At 50.9% G+C, this 19,125-nt stretch overlaps 1 protein-coding gene across 1 annotated transcript; it reads left to right on the top strand.

Moving 5' to 3' along the window:
• Positions 1–433: 433 nt before the first annotated feature.
• LOC138207158 (zinc finger protein GLI2-like) lies at positions 434–15,802 on the top strand. The gene is made up of 11 exons (XM_069164201.1): positions 434–636; positions 2,302–2,484; positions 5,014–5,215; positions 5,494–5,686; positions 6,722–6,832; positions 8,079–8,219; positions 9,441–9,590; positions 10,102–10,266; positions 10,784–11,062; positions 12,468–12,816; positions 13,071–15,802. Exons 1-11 carry the CDS (start codon positions 555–557, stop codon positions 15,221–15,223), a joined length of 4,008 nt encoding a protein of 1,335 aa, XP_069020302.1. The 5' UTR covers positions 434–554; the 3' UTR covers positions 15,224–15,802.
• Positions 15,803–19,125: the final 3,323 nt, after the last annotated feature.

The following is a 19,125-nucleotide window of genomic DNA, read 5'->3' as shown; positions in this document are numbered from 1 at the left end:
TAATCTAATCTAATCTAATCTAATAATTCTGTCAGACAGAAACACGAGGACCTGGTGACTCCAACTCATTTCAAGGTGTCAGCTTCAGCTCCTTTTGTCAGATCATCTTTTAGAAATCTCAGGTGTGCAGGATTTTCTCTCCCTGATGAGCTCACGCAGGTAAACGACACCGACTGATGCCCCGTGGACACGAGTGGAACCTCCCGCCGTGCAACACTTCCTGTCTGCCCGTCTTCGTGACGCCTCTCCCCCCACTCCCCACCCCCCCCACCCCCTCCTGTCTCAGATCAAAGCTTGTTAGATGTGATCTCCCTCCCAGGATCCACTGAGCTGGATCAGGTTTACAGACTCAGGACATCGTCTCATTTCTTAGATCCTGAGAAGCCTGGAGGAACATGTAGATGTTAAACTTGTCTCTTGTCTTCCTCTGCAGCCCTGCAGGTTTGGCCGGCAGCCCCGTCATCTCCGACATCTCTCTGATCCGCCTGTCGCCTGCTGCCGTGGCGACCGGCGACTCTCCCTTCAGCCCGCCTCACCCGTACGTCAACCCCCACATGGAGCACTACCTGCGCTCCGTGCACGGCAGCCCCACCCTGTCCATGATCTCAGCGGCCCGAGGCCTCAGCCCGGCCGACCGTAAGTCCAACGACCTTTCACCCCTTTACTCATTTAAAACTGAAGCTCACATTTTCAAACCCCGATGACCTCTGAGCACACTTTATTACAGAACCAGCCAAAACTGAAATACTCACTGCAGAGTTTTATCTTCTCTAGTTCACGTCACGGTTCCTGTCTCCTTGTTTTTAGGGTCATTTATGTATTTTTTGAAGCCTGAAGATGTGAAATAATCCAGTATTTCACTGGAACAAAGTGATATTTAGAGAAAAATTTAGTGTCAAAGACATGAGAATAACCCTTTAGATTTGTCTTGGAGGTCCCAGCTCACATGTAGTTCACACCAAAGTTTATTTACTGTATTTTTAGATATTTCCAAAAAAATCCTACAAATCAGCAGTCTGAGGAGGAAATGATCAAACTGAAGCCACGTTGACCTCCTCAAACACAGATGGATAATTGAGGGAACTGAAGTGGTGTTCAGGGTGAGCAGGACCTCCTGTCGTCTCCTGGATGAAACAGCAGTAAACTCCGTTATTACAGCGGTTCAAGCAGGAGAATAGAGCTGGAGATGATGACATGGCACTCAGCAGGGAGCCTGGATTAAATAAATGAACGGATGGCCTTGATCTGCTCCCCCAGGTGCTCTTGATACCACGAGGGGATCCTATTTGATAAAAGGAAAACCACCTCCCCCTCCAAATTCCCCGGGACGTGATGACAACTCTTTCTGCGGCGCTGAATTACAATAACAGATTGGAGCGCAGCGGCGGGACGGGGTATAAATCTTCTTTTACAGTCTGTCAGAGGTAATGTGGCAATGCTTTTAAACTTAAATAAGCGTCCGCGCCTGAGATGGGGCCCAGATAAAGCCCCGCCAAAGTAAAAAGGATGGGGGGCTTCGTGCGGCGCAGGGAACACAAATAGCTTGTTGAGAGACGAGGCCTCGCGTTGGGAGACGGAGGCTCCGTGACCTTTCCTCCTCCTCATCACCACCAGGTTGGTTTTATCAACGTGTTTAAATAAGCTTCACTTTCCCGACCCGTGTCCCAGTTTCTGGCCTTTCTCCACCTCCTCCCGACACATTCAGAGGTTTTCAGGGAGGAAACGGGATCCTGTACGACAGAAGTAGGGGCAGCTCCTGGAGCTGTGAGGTCATCAGGAGCACGGCTCTGTTTTACGTCCAGAGCTCTGATGTGGTCTGACAGATGAATTAGGGAGCGAGGGCTGGAGGTGGAGGCCCTGAGACCGGGAGCAGAGAAACACATCTCAGACTCCGGATCGTCAAACACTTCCACTCGTCCTCTGAAGCGTCCGTCAGGCCGTCTGACAGCATCAGCTGCTTCTGACTCGTCATTAAATCTACATGATGTTTACAGAAGAACAGTCAGAGCGCAGCTCTTCATCCTTTAAACCCCGAGCAGAGTCTGCCGCCTTTAGATGGAGGGAAGAGGAGCATCACATCCGCTCAGTCATCTGAAACACGGGGGGTGGGGAGGGTTGGTGGGCGGGGCCCTGCAACGGGCCGCTGCACATCAGTGACCTCGACCCTCTTGCCCCTCACTCCATTCAAAGACCTCCTCAGCAGGAGTTCACCCCCCTGCCCCCCTCTCTCCCATCCTGCATCCTTCCTTCCTTCCTCCTTCCTTCTCCTAATCTCTCCTCCTCCTCCTCCTCCTCCCACAGTGGCCCACGAGCATCTGAAGGAGCGCGGGCTGTTCGGCCTCCCCCCTCCTCCCCCCGGGGCCAGTCCTGCCGAGTACTACCACCTCATGGCCAGCCACCGGAGCCCCTACGGCGAGCTGCTCATGCAGGGGGCCGGGGCGGCCGCGGGGGCCCACCTGACCGACTACATCACTCCGATAGACGGTGAGATCCTTTTCAGCCTCTGACCATGTGGAGACCAGGAAACGGTCTGTTCAACATGTCAGAGGGATTCATGCTCCAGCAGGCAAAACAAATCTCTTAATGTCGCTTTAAAGTGAAACTAAAAACCACATTTTCATCACAACGAACATGTGGAGCTGAAACTGGCCATCGTTCTCTAAAATCTGGATCCTTTTCAGCTGCTTTTAATGTCCTAAACCAAGCGAGAGTCAATCAGCTCTGTCCAATCAGCTGCTCTGACACTCATTAGGGGGAATCAAAGTGCCATCGGGGCGTCGGGTCCAGGTGGAAGATGAAACAAAGATCACAGGACAGGCTGAGAAGTAAAAAGAGCCGTGTGTACATTTTTCATATCAAACAGCTTCAAACAGTCGCGGGGCTTCGATGTTTCTGCAGCGAGGACGTTTCCCCGTCAGGTCCAGCGCTTGCAGAATACTTGACCTTGAATCTGTGACTTTATGTACGTAGTTTAAAGGAGGAGGAACCTGCTTATCCGGGCCGAGCTCCTGCGATTGGCTGTGGGAGGGTTCGAGTCAGGGACCAGCTGACTGACGCGACCAATCAGAGCAGGACCAACAGGACGTAGTCATACAACAAGAGCTTGTTTTCAAGCTTCAGGCAGAGAGCTTTAAACTCAGGAAGTCCATGTGGTCCACAGTCAAACTGAACAAAGCTTCCAATTCCAAAAATCCAGCTCTGTGGTGCGTTTAGGTGTCGTAGCGAGCCGGTCCAGGTGGAGCAGACGGAGCTGTGAACGGTGTCCGGCTGCCAGCAGCTCTCTGACGCTGTCACTACTCAGTTTCCAGACGCCCCGACACTCTGCAGGCCAAAACTAACAGTTGGGCTCCGTCTCCCCACGATGTCACTGTGAAGTTATTCAGGAGGTAAATCCCTTCAGCTGCCGTGTTAACTGTGGTCCAAACTGAGAAGTAACACTTCCACACTCCAGGGCTGAAAACTGATGAGAGTCAAACACACAACACACAATATTCTGCTGCTGATGTTGTTTAAAAAGAACATCCAGATCTGTGGACACACACCGGCCGGACGCGCTGGTGTATTTACCCCTCAGAGATCCCAGCAGGTGCAGCAGTGAGTCTACTGACCTCAAACTCCTCTAAAACCAGATAGAAAGCCGTTTGCAGCACGAGGCTTTAACCCTGAGAAGAGGAGCCGCTGCTCTGTGACCTCATCAGAAAATATCCTCCAGGTCGTCACCAAACCAAACAGGAAGTTTGGAGCTGGTGACTGTTGAGAAGAAGAAGTCCTGGTGTGCATCGGGAACATCGATCGCGTCGCTCTGCATACATTTCCTCACAGTTGAAATCAATTGGGTGTAAATTGCCCTCATTTAACATGGAGGAGTCGCAGCCAGACTGCGAGATGTTTATCTGAGGTGATTACGGGGGATTACTGCGGGGAGATTGATTAGTCATGTCTGACTCTTAATGAGGTCGCCACATGTGGGCAGATGTCAGAGCTGCACATTTCATACAGGCACATTTCTGGACTCAAGAGACGAGAAGGTCAGTTTCCTTCCAATCTTATTTCCTTAAAGCACAAACATATTGAACTCTTATACACAAAGTAAATTAAACTACAACTGTAAACAGATTGTAAATGAAGACACCAGCTGGTTCCTGTTTGAATTCAGATGTTCTTTAGAAGAGTGAACTGGAGGTTCTCCTCAGTGTTGTGTAATAAAGCCTCCTCCGCTTTCAGATCTGTGTCACTGGGACACATCTCAGCAGATGTAGGTCACTTTTTCAGGAGGGCTGCTTCATTCCTGCCTCCAGCAGACGTTACTTTACTCCTAATATCGTCTGCCAGGCTCACTCTCCATCACCGGGAACAAACTGTTTACCGTATTAGCAGTGAACCGGGCCTGAGCTCTTATTGATAGGGCTGCGGGGAGTCCGTGGGGTTTTGAGCGTCGCGGCGAGGCTGCGGCGGCATCAATCACGTCGGCCCCGGCTGGAGCGGAGCGAGCTCTCTGCCGTCGCACCGCCTAAACACCTCCGTCTCCAAATAACACCGGCCGGAGACGCGGGACGACTCGTTAGATATCAGCAGTCATCCTTTTAGAGTCAGAGCATTTATTCATCACCTGGGTCACATGACAACCTGCCAGCTTTTCCAAATCAAACCAATAAAACTTACATTTAAATTTCAGCTCCACTGATCTGTAACGGTTCATCGAAGCACTCGAGTAGAGTCCTTTTATTCTCAATAATCATCGAGAATAAAAAAGGATTTTAAACAAAGTTTTGATGGACAGCAGGGAACGAATGTCATTTTTTAATAATGATGTTTTAATCTTTATCAGTTGCATTAATTAAAACAATCTCCACAATATTTGCATCAGTTTGTAATTTTGTAGAATTCCTGTGATTTTTTTTCCCTCAAAAACATCAACAGAAGCTGTGCTGAAGGAATCGCAGCAGGAAGTTGCCTTTCAAAATAAAAGTAAGAAGTGTTGGGTGAGCTGACGACCCACCTGTGTGTTCGCAGTGTCGCGCTTCTCCAGCCCCAGACTGACGCCTCGGCTGAGCAGGAAGAGGGCGCTGTCCATCTCGCCGCTGTCCGACGCCAGCATCGACCTCCAGACGATGATCCGCACCTCGCCCAACTCCCTGGTGGCGTACATCAACAACTCTCGCTCCAGCTCGGCCGCCAGCAGCTCGTACGGACACCTGTCGGTCGGAGGACTCAGGTACGGCAGCTCACCTGAGGACAGAAAACAGGAGAGCCGAGAGTTATCGCGCAGACGCACGTTTTAATGTGGAGAGCTGCTGCAACACAGATGTGTGACTGCACAGGTGTGAGGGAGGACACGCCTCTCTCACCTGATTGGCTGATGTGTACGAAAGAATCAAAGTGACTTTTGTTTCGTTCAGTTTGATGTTTGGTTTTGAAACCAGACGACTTAACGGAGATGATGTTTTGTTGTTGTTGCTCAGACGGTTTACTCTGATATTTGCCCTGCTGCAGCCCGTCCTTCCCCTTCCCCCACCCCATCAACCCCATGGCCTACCAGCATCTCCTCTCCCAGCAGCGGGGGCTCAGCGCCTTCGGACACACTCCGCCCCTCATCCAGGCTCCGCCCACCTTCTCCGCCCGCCAGTCGGGCCTCGGCCTCTCCTCCCTGCCCGCCTCCATCCACAACAACGACCTGACGTCCAAGGTAACGTCCACTCACTGACGCTATGATGCAAATCATTTCAAAGTTGGTGTCGTGTCGGGAAGTTTTGTGCTAAAAAGCATGAGGAGGCCCCGGTGCAGATATTTCCCAGCATGCCCCTCTTCCTTTGGAACTTTTAACAACAAAACAGATGAAATGTTCCAAAACTGCATTATTTGATCAAAAGTACTTCCTTCCTGTTTCAGTCACATTTTGAGCTCATGTAAAGACAGAAGTGTCTCGATGAGTCGTGATATCTCGTCATGCATCAGACTCACTGGGTTGTTTGATCAGAGTCCGATCGTCCATCTTGTGTTTCTTATTTCGCTGCTGATGTTCACAGACATGAAGGTTTGAAGAGAAGTCACTTTGGCAGATTTCTTTGTGTACTTTGAGCTCTCGGGGTGATTCAGCCCTCCGATCGTTCGTTGATTTCTCTGTGGCTTTTGGATGAAGGAAAATTCCCCCTTTTGTTTTCCAGGTATGCGACGCTGGCAGCCGCTGCAGCGACTCTTTAGCCAAACCTTGAATTTTGCAGCTGTTTGTTCTCACTGCAGATTTTGTTTGCCGTCGTGTCTTTTGATGTGGAGAGTTATGATTTGCGGAGTCGGCCTCTGCACATGCAATCAGAGCGAGCGGCGGTAAACTCTCAGCGGGGGGGGGGGGGTCATCATCTCCCTCCTCCCACGCGCTGAGTTTTTACTGTCAGCTCGTCGTGTGATCTGAGGCGACCTGAAAGTACAGATGTGTGAGAGGTCAGCGAGGGCATCGCCGGGCGTTCAACGACAAAAACTAACAGAAGAGGAGGTGAAATCGGGGCTGATGGGTAATTTGGACGTGGAAGCTTCTCACTTGGCTTCTAATTGTCCGTTTTTGTTGTGATTTAATCGATGCTGCTGCTGATTTCCGTCCTGGTTATGTCAACTGAACCAAATTAAACCGATTGGAATCCAAAAGTCACGAAGAAGAAACGTTAACAAAGGTCTTGAAAACATTTTCGTTCAACTCTTGATACTGAACGGTCTTTTCTCTCCACAGCACCACGGAGGCGACTCGGCCGTCAGCAGCACCGTCGACCCCATGATCACCAAAAGGTCAAAGGTGAAGGCCGAAGCCGAGGGACTGCGGCCGCTGTCTCCTTGTTCACTGGTACGGTTGAGAGGGACGTAGACGTGCGGGGACAATTTTAAAGTGATCTAAATCTGAAGAAGATTTATGGACAGAAGTTTTGAATTAGTTTGACGTACCGATGTTTGTCGAGGACGCCGCTGTGAAGCGGGAGCGTTTGTTTGTCTTTTCTGCGTCCTGATCCGAGGCCCCGGGGACACGCAGCCTCCCGTGACCCCCTTGTAAAAGAAAAACTCCACATGATAAGAGCTTTGGTTTGCTGGCCGTACACCTCCTCCCCCTCTTCCTCCCTCCTCCTCTTCCTCCTCCTCCTGTAAACTGTGCCAGAGCACTTCATTTCCATGAAATATTGGCCGGGCTTTATTGTCATCTGAGGAGCCTTTTTCTCTTCCTTTTGACAAATTTGCGGCTCCTCTCCGATAGCGAGGCAGGTTTGGACTTGATGCATGAGGACGGCGCAGCGCGCAGGCGTCTTGGGGCCTCCAGAATTGATGAAGATAGCGTGCGTGGGGCAGAGACAAACATGCTGCAGTCAGCACGTTGTGTGCGAGTGTGTGCGAGTGTGTGTGTGTGTGCGCGAGTGTGTGTGTGTGTGTGTGTGTGTGTGTGTGTGTGTGTGTGTGTACAGGAAGCCAGGTGGGACGAGCTATCTGTCAGTTTTTGCCTCAGACAAGCGTGTGCGCTCGTGTACATCCGTCTTTGTGAGGACAAATTTTAGAGACGCAGTGTGACCATTTTTAGAAAGTCGGGACATTTTGTAAAAAATTGGGACATTTTTGGGAATGGTGGAACATTTTTAGAAAGCTGGGGTTTTAGGGACGTGAGGACATTTTTTTGGAAAGTGAGGACATGTTTGGAAACCTGGAAAACTTTGAAAGTTGGGACATTGTTTTTGGAGACATTTATTTAAACGTTGAGACAATTTTGGGGACGTGAGGAAATTCTTTTTTTTTAAATTTTTTTTAAGTTGGATATTTTTAGGAAGCTTTAGATTATAGTTTGTGGAGACTTTCATGCGAGTCAGTGTCCTCAGACAACAGTGTTTGTGGTGCTGGTGTGTCTGTAGTTTCCTGTCTCTGGTGTTCATATCAGGTGAAACGTACGAGCAAACAGCTGAGTGAGCCTCCTCTCAGCTGGACTTTAATCTGTTCCACATGTCCACACTGGCCCCGAGAGGAAGAGGAGGGCAGCGAGTCAGAGACGAAGATGTTAAATGAATGTTTAAATGCCGGTGGATTTGTGTTTGATGTTTGACGTGTCTCTGCAGAACCTCCACGGCAGCCTGTTGGACCTGAAGGACGACGTGGACCGGGACGAATGCAAGCAGGAGCCCGAGGCGGTGTACGAGACCAACTGTCACTGGGAGGGCTGCAGCAAGGAGTACGACACGCAGGACCAGCTGGTCCACGTAAGTCCGGGTCGAACGAACCGATCACTGAGCAGCACCCGAAATATATCTCATGCTCTCTGACCACTTCCTGTTCTCCTCATAACACAGCTCACAGTCAGCGTGCAGCACATTAGTTCACTTTAAATCAGTTTACAGATGATTTAACCTGCACAGATGCCCCCCCCCCTTTACATGCAAGGTCTTGGTTGAAAGGGTCTCAAATATTCCACACCTCCAATGAAGCGGGGGGGGGGCAGAGGAGGAGCTGCTGTCCGTCACTCATCAAACTCAGATTCAGAAACCAGCTCTGAATGTTTTACAGCTGCTTCTTAAACTTTCATCGTGGACACAACGCTGTGGGGGGGGAACACAATGCTGTAGGGGGGGGACATAACGCTGTGGGGGGGGGACACAACTCTGTGGGGGGGGACATAACGCTGTGGGGGGGGGACACAACTCTGTGGGGGGGGACATAACGCTGTGGGGGTGGACATAACGCTGAGGGGGTGGACATAACGCTGTGGGGGAGGACACAACTCTGTGGGGGAGGACACAACTCTGTGGGGGGGGGACATAACGCTGTGGGGGGGGACACAACTCTGCAAATACTCCTGAATATTATGAACAAGTTATCTTAAAAATACGAGGATTTTAGGGCAAAATGAACAAGAAAGTATTTGATTTGACGGAAAGAGAAGAAACCAAAGAAGATGAAAAGAGGAAATCAAAGTGCTGAAAGAAAACATCACAGAAATCTGTTTTCTAAAAGAAAAAGACAAACTAGTTTGTTTCGCCCTGATGAAGATGACAGAAATTAGAAATCTTCAAAGAATTGGAGGAAAAAATGAGAGAGAGCTAAAAATGTTACTTAGAAAAGAAACAAGTTTAAATTTAGAAAACAATAAAAAAGTTATTGTACCTGTTATTTGGACAAAATCACCCTATTATGATTAAAATGAGCGTGACACTGTGTGTGTGTGTGTGTGTGTGTGTGTGTGTGTGTGTCTCATGGAGAATGTGTGTGTGTTGCTAATTAGCGTGACAGGAAGACTTCCCTCTGCTGCAGCCGTCCTCCGAGGTTTCCACTGATAAGATGGATTTCTACTGAAACATCCAGCCGAGAACAACATGAGAGCCTCTTAGTGGACAACTCTCCCCAGAAAACCTCTCATTTCTCTCTCTCTCTCTCTCTGTGTGTGTGTGTGTGTGTGTGTGTGTGTGTGTGTGTGTGTGCTGCAGCACATCAATAATGACCACATCCACGGAGAGAAGAAGGAGTTCGTGTGCCGCTGGGAGGAGTGTTCGCGGGAGCAGAAGCCCTTCAAAGCTCAGTACATGCTGGTGGTTCACATGCGCCGACACACAGGGGAGAAACCACACAAGTGCACGGTGGGTAACGGATGGTCCAGTAAAACACACAAACACACACCAGGGAGGATTTCCTCCTTCTCGTACTCACTGCAGAGTCTATGAAAACATCAATCCGACTCATTTATCGGTCCGATCAACAGCGGTTTCATTTAAACGTAACTTCTTCCTCCGTGTGACGTCTGAAACTGAAAATCTACAACTTTAAAAAGCTGGAAACACTAAATATTTCACAGTTTTGCTGAAAACAAATGACTCAAATGATTGTTGAATTAGTTGCCGGTTGAATTTCTGAGGACAAACCAGCTTGTTTAAAGACAAAATGTTGATAATTAACAGCGAGGCAGAAGCTGCGGCCGTTTCAAGACACTGAACCGTTATTATCCCGAATCAATAGATTAAATATGAAGGAATTACTCTCATACATAATTCTGTATATTCTACTGGCTTCAGTAACGTCTACTCAGACGTTACTGAGGAGACATTGATGGTGTGGTTGCCGTGGACACTGAGCCCGTCTGCTCCTCTGCAGTTCGAGGGCTGCTCCAAGGCCTACTCCCGCCTGGAGAACCTGAAAACACACCTGCGCTCGCACACCGGAGAGAAGCCGTACGTCTGCGAGCACGAAGGATGCAACAAAGCCTTCTCCAACGCGTCGGACCGAGCCAAGCACCAGAACCGGACTCACTCCAACGAGGTACAGAGGAGCTCTCCCTCCTCCGCTCACACTTCACACAGACTCCCTTATGGAGCGCCATAAGAAATTCTGTCAGAGAGGCGAGCCGTGCTGATTGAAGTGAAGACGAGGGGCTGCAGGGAGCGACGGGGTTCACCTTCGTCTGAGGTCATCCGGGGCGCCCGCCTTCCCCGTCGGGCCTCCGGTCGGTCCCCCGCGCAGGTGCGTGGGTAAATAATGAGGCGGAGGCGTAATGAGCGCGGCGGCCCACAATGCATTAGGGCGAATCACGCTCCCTGCCGAGGGGGACCACCTGCAGACGGAGAGGGAGGCGAGGGAGGCGAGGGAGGCGCATCGCTGCTCATCCATCAGTGCAGCAACCCACGAACACAGAGACACAATAAGAAGAGTAAATATCAGAAAACAGCAGCGGGACAACAAACCCAGACTTTGTAGGATTAGTGAATCTAATTACTTTCAGGTTGTAATGAAAGTCTTGCCTCCCCCCGTTGTAACTGTAGCTGCTTTGCGTCCTCAGAAACCGTACGTCTGTAAGATCCCGGGCTGCACCAAGCGCTACACGGACCCCAGCTCTCTCAGGAAGCACGTGAAGACGGTCCACGGCCCCGAAGCCCACGTCACCAAGAAGCAGCGCGGCGACCTGCCGCCCCGACCGCCGGCTCCCCGGGAGAACGGCGAGAACGAGGCGGGTCCCCGAGAGAGGATCCAGAGGGAGGACAAGATGTCTGACAACAGCTCCCCCAGAGGGGTGGAGGACTACCTGCACGTCAAGTCCATCAAGACGGAAAACTCCATGGTGAGTTTGTTTGGGATGATCGCAACACAATGAACTGTACAGAACAAACTAAACCAGCACGCACTACATCCACAAGTGTGTGTGTGTGTGTGTGTGTGTGTGTGTGTGTGTGTGTGTGTGTACACATTTCTGCAGACTAACGTCACCGCACCGCTTCTTATTCTAAACTTTTCTTCTGTTCCTGCTGAGAAATTCTCTCCTCTTGATCCTAACCTCTCCTGCTTGATTGTTTTTCTGACTTTCCTCCTGGACAGACCTTACTCAGGTGAGCTCACCTGCCGCCTATTTCCTTTCCTTTACCATTTTGCACCATCATACAATCTCATTCCAAAGAGACATAATGAGCTTTAAAAAGCAGGGAAGAAGAACGGCCCGGTCCCGCTTGGATCCGACCAATTCTTGTTGCAGTTAAAAGGGATTCAGTATTGTGGCTGCAGCAGCGAGGCCTCCTTCTCTGTGCAACATGAGGCAGAAAGCAGTTTTATTTCTGCAGCACATCATACAAAGGTTCACAAAGATAAAAGCAACAGAAGGAATGCCGCTGAAGAAGAGGAGAGGACCTGCTGTGGTGATTTTTAGGAATGGATGTTGAATAAATAAAATAAAAACGTCCACACAGATGCACCGCTGATCATAGGAACCGATAACAGACTGCATGTCATCTATGATCCCACGTTCGACTCTGTTCCTTCACACAGGCAGCATAAACCTACAGTGGAGAGCTTTCAAACTCCCATCAGAGAGCCTGAACATGATAAAAGTCACTCCAGGATTAATATTCAAACACTGGGAATTGGTTGTGCAAACTGAGCCAACTACCAAGCTGTGATCAAGACGGCTTTTTAGCAGCGAATATATTAGAGACCGGAGGGAAACCGGCCGGGTACAGAGGATTTAGAGGGATTCGTACTGTATCATCGAGACTGCTCCGAGTCCTGATGCTGAGCCGCACATAAGAAACCCACACCAGCCTGGAGCAGCTCTCAGAGGAAGATAAGTGAAGCTTGTAAACAACGCTAAAATAAGAAGAGAAAAATTAAAGATGTGAAGGTGAGGAAAGAGAAAACGGCTCCAAACGTGATCGCATCTCGTGATGATTGGCCCGGCGCTCCTGGCTCGGGCTCCAGCAGCCTTTCATCCAGCCCATTTCCAATTCACAGACAGACTAAGACGGTCTGTAATCTGCGCTGCGCCCCCACCTCCTCACTCCCATTCCAAAAAACACTCATTATTTACAATTAAGCTGGGGGAGGATAAAAGACTCCATGACTCACTGTTCTTCATGCCATGTTCCCCTCTGCTCCACTTTTGTTCTGGGAAAGAAAAACTGTTTTTCGGACAAACAGTCGTGTCTTTTCTGTTTATGTCACGCTCTTTTTATCCGCCCCCCCGTTCCTCTCTGTAGATGCATCAGTCCAGCCCTGGCGGTCAGTCATCATGTAGCAGCGAACCATCACCACTTGGCAGCGCCACCAACAATGACAGTGGAGTAGAAACGGCGGTGCACAGCGGGGGCAGCCTGGGGGACCTCAGCGCCCTGGACGACCTGCCGTTCGTGGAGTCGTTGGGCTTTGAAGACTCCGGCGGGGGGGTCGCAGCGCTGGGGCTCCACTTCAGGAAGCAGCTCAGCACCAGCCACCGCCTGGAGCACCTCAAGAAGGAGAAGCTGAAGACAGTGAGGGACTCTTGTCGGTGGGCCAACAACCCAACACCCCCGGTCCTTGGCACCAAGCTCCCACCCATACCAGCACACGGTGAGAGCAGGTTTTGGCCACCGGGGGGCAGAAGGGCTTCACACCCAGCCAGCGTAATCAGAAACATAGCTAGTAGCTCCGGTTTTGATTTCAGAGAAAATACCTGCCTCTCGGTCTGCTGCTCGGCGAGATGGTCGACGGGGTCTGTCGGTGCTCGACCGTAAAACAGCAGCCAGAGACAAAGTTAACGAGACTGGTGAGACTCCAGATCTAAATTGGAGCTAAAAAGTGCATTTTCTTCTGTTCTTCTGCAGGGTCCCTCCTGGAGAGTCCAAGTATGGGTGGTGGTCCGGTGTCCTTCGCTGGTTCCGGCTCGGGTGAACTGAGCTCTGGGAAAATGAGCCTGCTGGAGCGGCGAGACAGCACCTCCAGCACCCTGAGCTCAGTTTACACCCTGAGCCGCCGGTCCTCAGGCATCTCCCCTTGTTTCTCCAGTCGGCGCTCCAGCCAGGCCTCACAGTTCGGCACCAACCGCCCCAGCAACGTCAGCTCCGCCGACTCCTACGACCCCATCTCTGCCGACATCTCGCGGCGCTCTAGTCAGGCCAGCCAGTGCGGGGGGAGCAGCGGGGGGTGCCGAGGAGGAGGTCTCACCGGCCCCCTCAGCCTGACCCCGGCCCAGCACTACCGCCTCAAGGCAAAGTACGCCGCTGCCACCGGGGGTGCACCGCCCACACCCCTTCCATACTTGGACCAGATGTGTCTGAAGTTCCACACAGCGCAGTATGAGGACTGCCAGGACCCCTCCACCACCAGCGGCCCGCCCCCCAGGCAGTGCAGCAGCTCCAGCACGAGGAGCGTGATGCCCCACGAGGTCCCGTCTCACCTCCCCCGCCGAGCCAGTGACCCGGTGAGACGGGCAGCCGTAGATCCTCTCGGCCCGCCGCAGATGCAGCGCTACAACAGCGTGGGCACCCTGAGTGGAGGGGCGACCTCGCTGCCCCGCCCGCCCGCTGCACGTTCCTCTCAGCAAGGCTGCCTGCGACCGGACGGCGGCGCCCACCGCTACCCTCGCAGCCTGCGACCACCCAGCATCTCGGAGAACGTCACCATGGAGACGGTACCGAGTGACATCCCCGACAAAGACCCGTCACTGTCCGACCGCTGCGCCGACCACGGAGACGCGACCGGCCGAGCGTCAACCCATCAACAAGGTTTCCCAGGACGCCCCCCCCTCCAGCAGCAGCTGTACTACCAGAGCCGGACGGCCGTCGTCAATACAAACGCGCACCCGTCCGCTCAGGTGTTACCCGCCTCCAGCAGGAGTCCGGGACACCAACAGCAGGTATGTCCACCTTCACCGAGGACCGGTCCGGCCAGCCGACCTGCTCAGTGGAACGAAGCCTCTTCGGGACTCGAGGACGGAGCTCAGCGCTTCTCCGCCCGACAGGTCCGAGGGAACCCGGCTCTCCTGCAGCAAAACCACAACTTTGGATCTCTTAGTTACAATCTGAGCTCCAACCAGCACACGATTCAAAACCTCACCACCTCAACGCAGCACAGCTGCATCCAGCTGAATCCTGAACTGGGAGCGAACTGCTTCCAGCCACAGAGACTCCAGCAGTCGTCCAATCTCAACGAAGCGATGAGCTCTCAGTGCAGGTTCAACGCTGGCGTCAGTCCCTACGATAAGAACGGGAACGCCACGTATCCACCTTGCGGTGTCCCAGCAGCGGTCAGGGGGAGCTCGCTGAGCCCCGGCTGCAAACAGGAGCCCGGCGACATGGAGCCCCTCGACATGCACTTTGCCGACGCTGGATTTCAGCCTGTGCAGGTAAAAATTGAGGACTGCGAGGGATCAATCATGATTTCAGATCAGCAGAACTGTAATGTCATCTCCCAGAATCCTTTGCAACCTGGGAATCAGAACTATCTTCGACCGAGGCCACCGGCAGAACCCAAGTCTCTACACCGGCCCCCTTCAGGCCCAACGCTGGTGCAGCAACCCAGAGACCCGGGGGCTGCTCGCCCTGATGTCGGCGGACTTTCAGGTCGCTCGGACGACAACGCTCTGTTCTACACGGGACAGATTCAAGTGTTTGAGCCCAATGGGAACTTGGGCCGTCACGTTGCTGCCGTGGTAACCGCTCCTGCTTTTGAGAGCAACACGCCGCCTCCCGGTTCAGGAGGCAGCCAGGCGGCGAGGAGCGCCGACCGTGACGTAGCTCTGGAGCACGCTCAGATCGACTTTGACAGCATGCTGGAGGACGGGGATCACTCCAGCCTGGTGTCGGGAACCCTGAGTCCAGGCCTGCTGCACAGTTTGTCCCAGAGTTCCTCTCGTCTGACCACGCCCAGGAACTCCGTCACGTTGCCCTCGGCGACGGGCAACATGGCCATCGGGGACATGAGCTCATTGCTGAGTGCTCTGGCTGAAGAAAGCCAGTTCCTCAACTTGATGTCTTAGCCACGTGTTGCAGACAGATTACTTGCAGAGGTTTTGGACTCCTGAACCGCAGACTTGATGTGACTGAGCCAGAAGCCCCTGCACCGCTTTCTTGTACAGTCCGGTTTAATTATTTAAAATGGCGGTTTTCTATCTTTTTGTAAAGCCATGTTGTTGTTGTTTTTTTTGCTTTAGGTAGTAAATACGATGTGAACAACGGGACTCTTTCAGTTGTTGTACAGGTGTGCAGTAAGATCAGTTTACCAAGTGCCTGCCTCGGCCCCAAACATGTGCACGTCGTTGTGCATATGATGACGGTTGAAAGGTCCAAAAGCAGCCGGGTAATTATCTGACACCATCATCAGACTGGTTTGAAACATCTGACGCTGTAAATCACTGCAGGAGAACACGGTTCAATCCCGAGCTGTTTCCTCCGCCCTCTCCTCACTGCTGCTGAGATTAACTGTGACATGTCCACGTCAGGCATCACGGCCTGATTTGTGGCCGGAGTTATGAAGCCACGCGTTGATAAATTGGACGTGCTGGTCAGTGAGCAGCTCTGAATAAAGAACGTCTGGACGGGGAATCAAGCTTCTTCCTTTTCTACGATGGTTATATGTAAATATCATTTGTACATTTTTAAGAAAATACAATATTGAATTTTTTTAAACAAATCTTGTTTGTGTTGTCCTTCTTCATTCTGATGATTTGTGAGAGTCAGAAATATTTGACCTCAAACTAAACAGCAGAATAAGCCTTTTTCCATTTGCTCATTTTTAAGTAGAAAACCTTCTCGGTTAGAGTTCAGTAAACTTCTGAGTACAAGAAAACTTCTAGAAGTCATTTAAACACACGTCTCTGTTAGAGAAGACAATCGGTCTTTGTCCAAATCCGTTTCTCGTCACATCCAGATTGTATCAAAGAAATCAATTCTTGTGAAATAAAGATTTGTACAGACGCGTCTCAGTCCGACGTCTTTTCAGAGAGACGGTGAGCAGAATCTTTGCTGCCACTAGCAGAGCTATCGGAGACAACGAGGACAACAGTCAGCGGACAGACGCACAAATGAACAGTCTCGATTGATCTGCTCAATGATCTTTGAAGGTTAAATAAAATGAGAACATGAAATACATCCAACACCTCGAGCACGGCAGAAACATGAAGACCGTTCTCATCGATAAACTCAGGTGTTGACCGTCATCTGCTGCCTGTGCTGGAACGGCGTAAACATTATCGTTCATCTCCCGACGCCTTCCTGCTGGAGGAGGAGGGTTGATCGCTTCAATTATTCACCAACAAAAGTTCAGTCTTTGAAGCCACGTTGCGGCTCCCCGGGCCGACAACGCACTTTCCTCACTCCTTTCTTGTTGGTTGTCAGACCGAGGCGCCACACCTTCTTCAGACGTTGCACGACCTCTTTGAAATAACTTCCCCTGACCTCGTCTTGCCTCGCCGGCGAGAGCGGGCTTGACATAATGTAAATTCTGTGCGGTGAGTTGATGAAAACGGACGCTAACAGGAGGGGAAAGGCTGGATATGTGCAGAGCGGCTGCTGCTGCTGCAGTTAGCGCCGCTGTACTTCAATATTGGCTCTGACAGAGCGGCCCAGAGGATACAGCTGCTGAAACCACATAAAACAAACCAGGCGAGAGGAGCGGGAGATGCCGGGGACGCAGTGCCGAGCCTCAGTGAGAGGAACAAATGATTTTAGCCTGTCAGGGAATTCAGCCGAGGATACGTTTGATCTGGAGTTTCTGATTGCTTTTGCCTCAGGAATTCCTTATTCTCTTAGAGATGTGAGGTGGGAGAGAAAATAGCCCCGGGCTGTGAAATCTAACCAGGCTGCGAACAAGAGGTGGAGGGAGGACCGGGCACGAGCAGCACCCTCAGTTACTGATGGAGATAACTGCCAGTACAATCATCAATTAGGACTGCTCAGTTATTAAAAAGAAACCCAACGGTTTTTAACACGGAGGCAGGAAGGATTACATCCACACTGGTACTAAACTCAAGGTACTAAATTAAATCAGGAGGAGCAGAAGAATAAAAACAAATCTTTTCATCTTGAAAGCGTTTGAATTCCTGACATGCTGATGTTTCTCTCATTAGTGCAGGATTGACCTGAGGTGTAAAAACCTGTTTCCACTTCCACTCATCAGTTTGCGATTCAACTCAGGACATTTGTCACAATCTGCTGGTTACTGGTGAGAAAGACGGCGTTCGGTCTACGTACCTCGTCCTGAAGGTGTCTCTGACAGCGGCTGTGAATGAACAGAGACAAAGACATGCATCAGATGATGAAACACAGCAGGGCAGGACTCATTCTGCATTGTTCCCCGTCATCTTCCATCTCATAAAGTAGAGCAATAAGCAGCAGGTTTTACAGGTTTTACAGGTTTTAGCTGCATGTAAACTGGAGATCAGTTGTTTTAAAAAGAAAGTACACTTTTAATCCTGCGGGCCGTTATAACGTCCTGTCCTCTCTAACAGGTCTGTGGACAGACAGCAGACAGGCGGGAAGCTGAGAATAAAGAAGCTTTTCATTAACATCAACAGCAAGAATTCAGAGGAATAAATGGCTCAAACATGAGCACGGAGACTAAAAGACACGGTTGTCCCACAATGCACTGCACACAGGAGCTACTCAGATTCCTCACATAAATATTCAATCAAATTTATTATTTACTCCCTCTGCAAAACATCAATAAAATAAATACATTCAGGATGTAAATAATGTTTAAAAGTCCACTAATCAGGAGTTTATTCTGGAAAACTACTCGCTGAAACGATCACCGTGACGATATGAAAAGTGACGACCGGGCCAAAATGGTGTCGCCGTGGTGACAACCAAACCAGCGGACGCACCCTGACGTGAAGGAGACTCCTCTCCTTCCCGATGACACCACATCACATTATGGCGACAGTGTAACTAGGCTGAGCCTCCTCCAGCTCCCCGTGTCACAGCAGATGATGGATAGTGCTCTGCGCTCACTGATGCCTCATTCATTTCTATTAGACTAATATGTAAATTCCCCCCAGAGCGCGGCCTCTGCCTCCCGAAGCCGGAGGACCACATTAATCTATGAATCAATTTCAGAAGCTCGTGGTCAAACTGGCAGCTGAGGAGTCTGTCTGGGTCCATTTGTTTCTGATCGGACGTCAGACAGCAGAAGAGACAGCAAGATCAAAACTTAATACCGGAGCTTCTCTGGGGGTGAAAGTGACCACAAGGGGGCGCTATGACAGAGGTCGTGGGGTCATTCAAATCTACTGTATACGGTTGTAGAGATTGCAAACATCCTTCCAACACCTCATCCTCACACAACATTCACCTGTCAGCTGTTAAATCACTGAATACATGTGCTTCTTATGTCCTGGATTGGACTCATTGAGGTGTCAGATCAGTCCTGGTTATGGGAGGCGGTCAGGTGACCTGAATCCAGCAGCTGCTGCAGACATGATGACACGTCCTGTTTGTTGAAGCGGGTTTAGTTCACTGACACACTGAGGAGGTCTGCGTCGTCTGCAGCTCTGTCCTCACCGAGGAGTCGAGATGTGGAGTTCAAAACACGCCGGGGTGTTTGGAAGAGTAGGAAGTACGTGGAGGAAATGTGCAGGTGTCCACGTACTTTTGACCATAAAGCTCCTAAATGAGCTCTTTAAGAGGGAAGTGGTGAGTTTCCAGACTCAGACCTGTAAAGGTTTGTACGATCCGAAGAACCTCGGCAGTTCCACAAATGCAGACATTTCTTTTGCGTGGGTGGCCCCTGAGGGACGAATGTATTATTAAGGGCCGGCTCCTCATTTCAATAGGGCCACCTCCCTGCCGACAGCGAGCGCCGGGGCCCCGTGTGTCAGCGGCTGCTTAATATTAACCACAGCCCTCTGAATAATCCGCAGAAAGTGAGGTCAGCACTGCAAGG

The sequence above is a fragment of the Embiotoca jacksoni genome, unplaced genomic scaffold (assembly GCF_022577435.1).
Source record: "Embiotoca jacksoni isolate LCO1_2020_lvr unplaced genomic scaffold, fEmbJac1.0.p SCAF_30, whole genome shotgun sequence".
Taxonomy (NCBI): Eukaryota; Metazoa; Chordata; class Actinopteri; family Embiotocidae; genus Embiotoca; species Embiotoca jacksoni.
The sequence above is the reverse complement of the archived record's forward strand: the minus strand, read 5'-3'. Positions and strand labels throughout refer to the sequence as shown.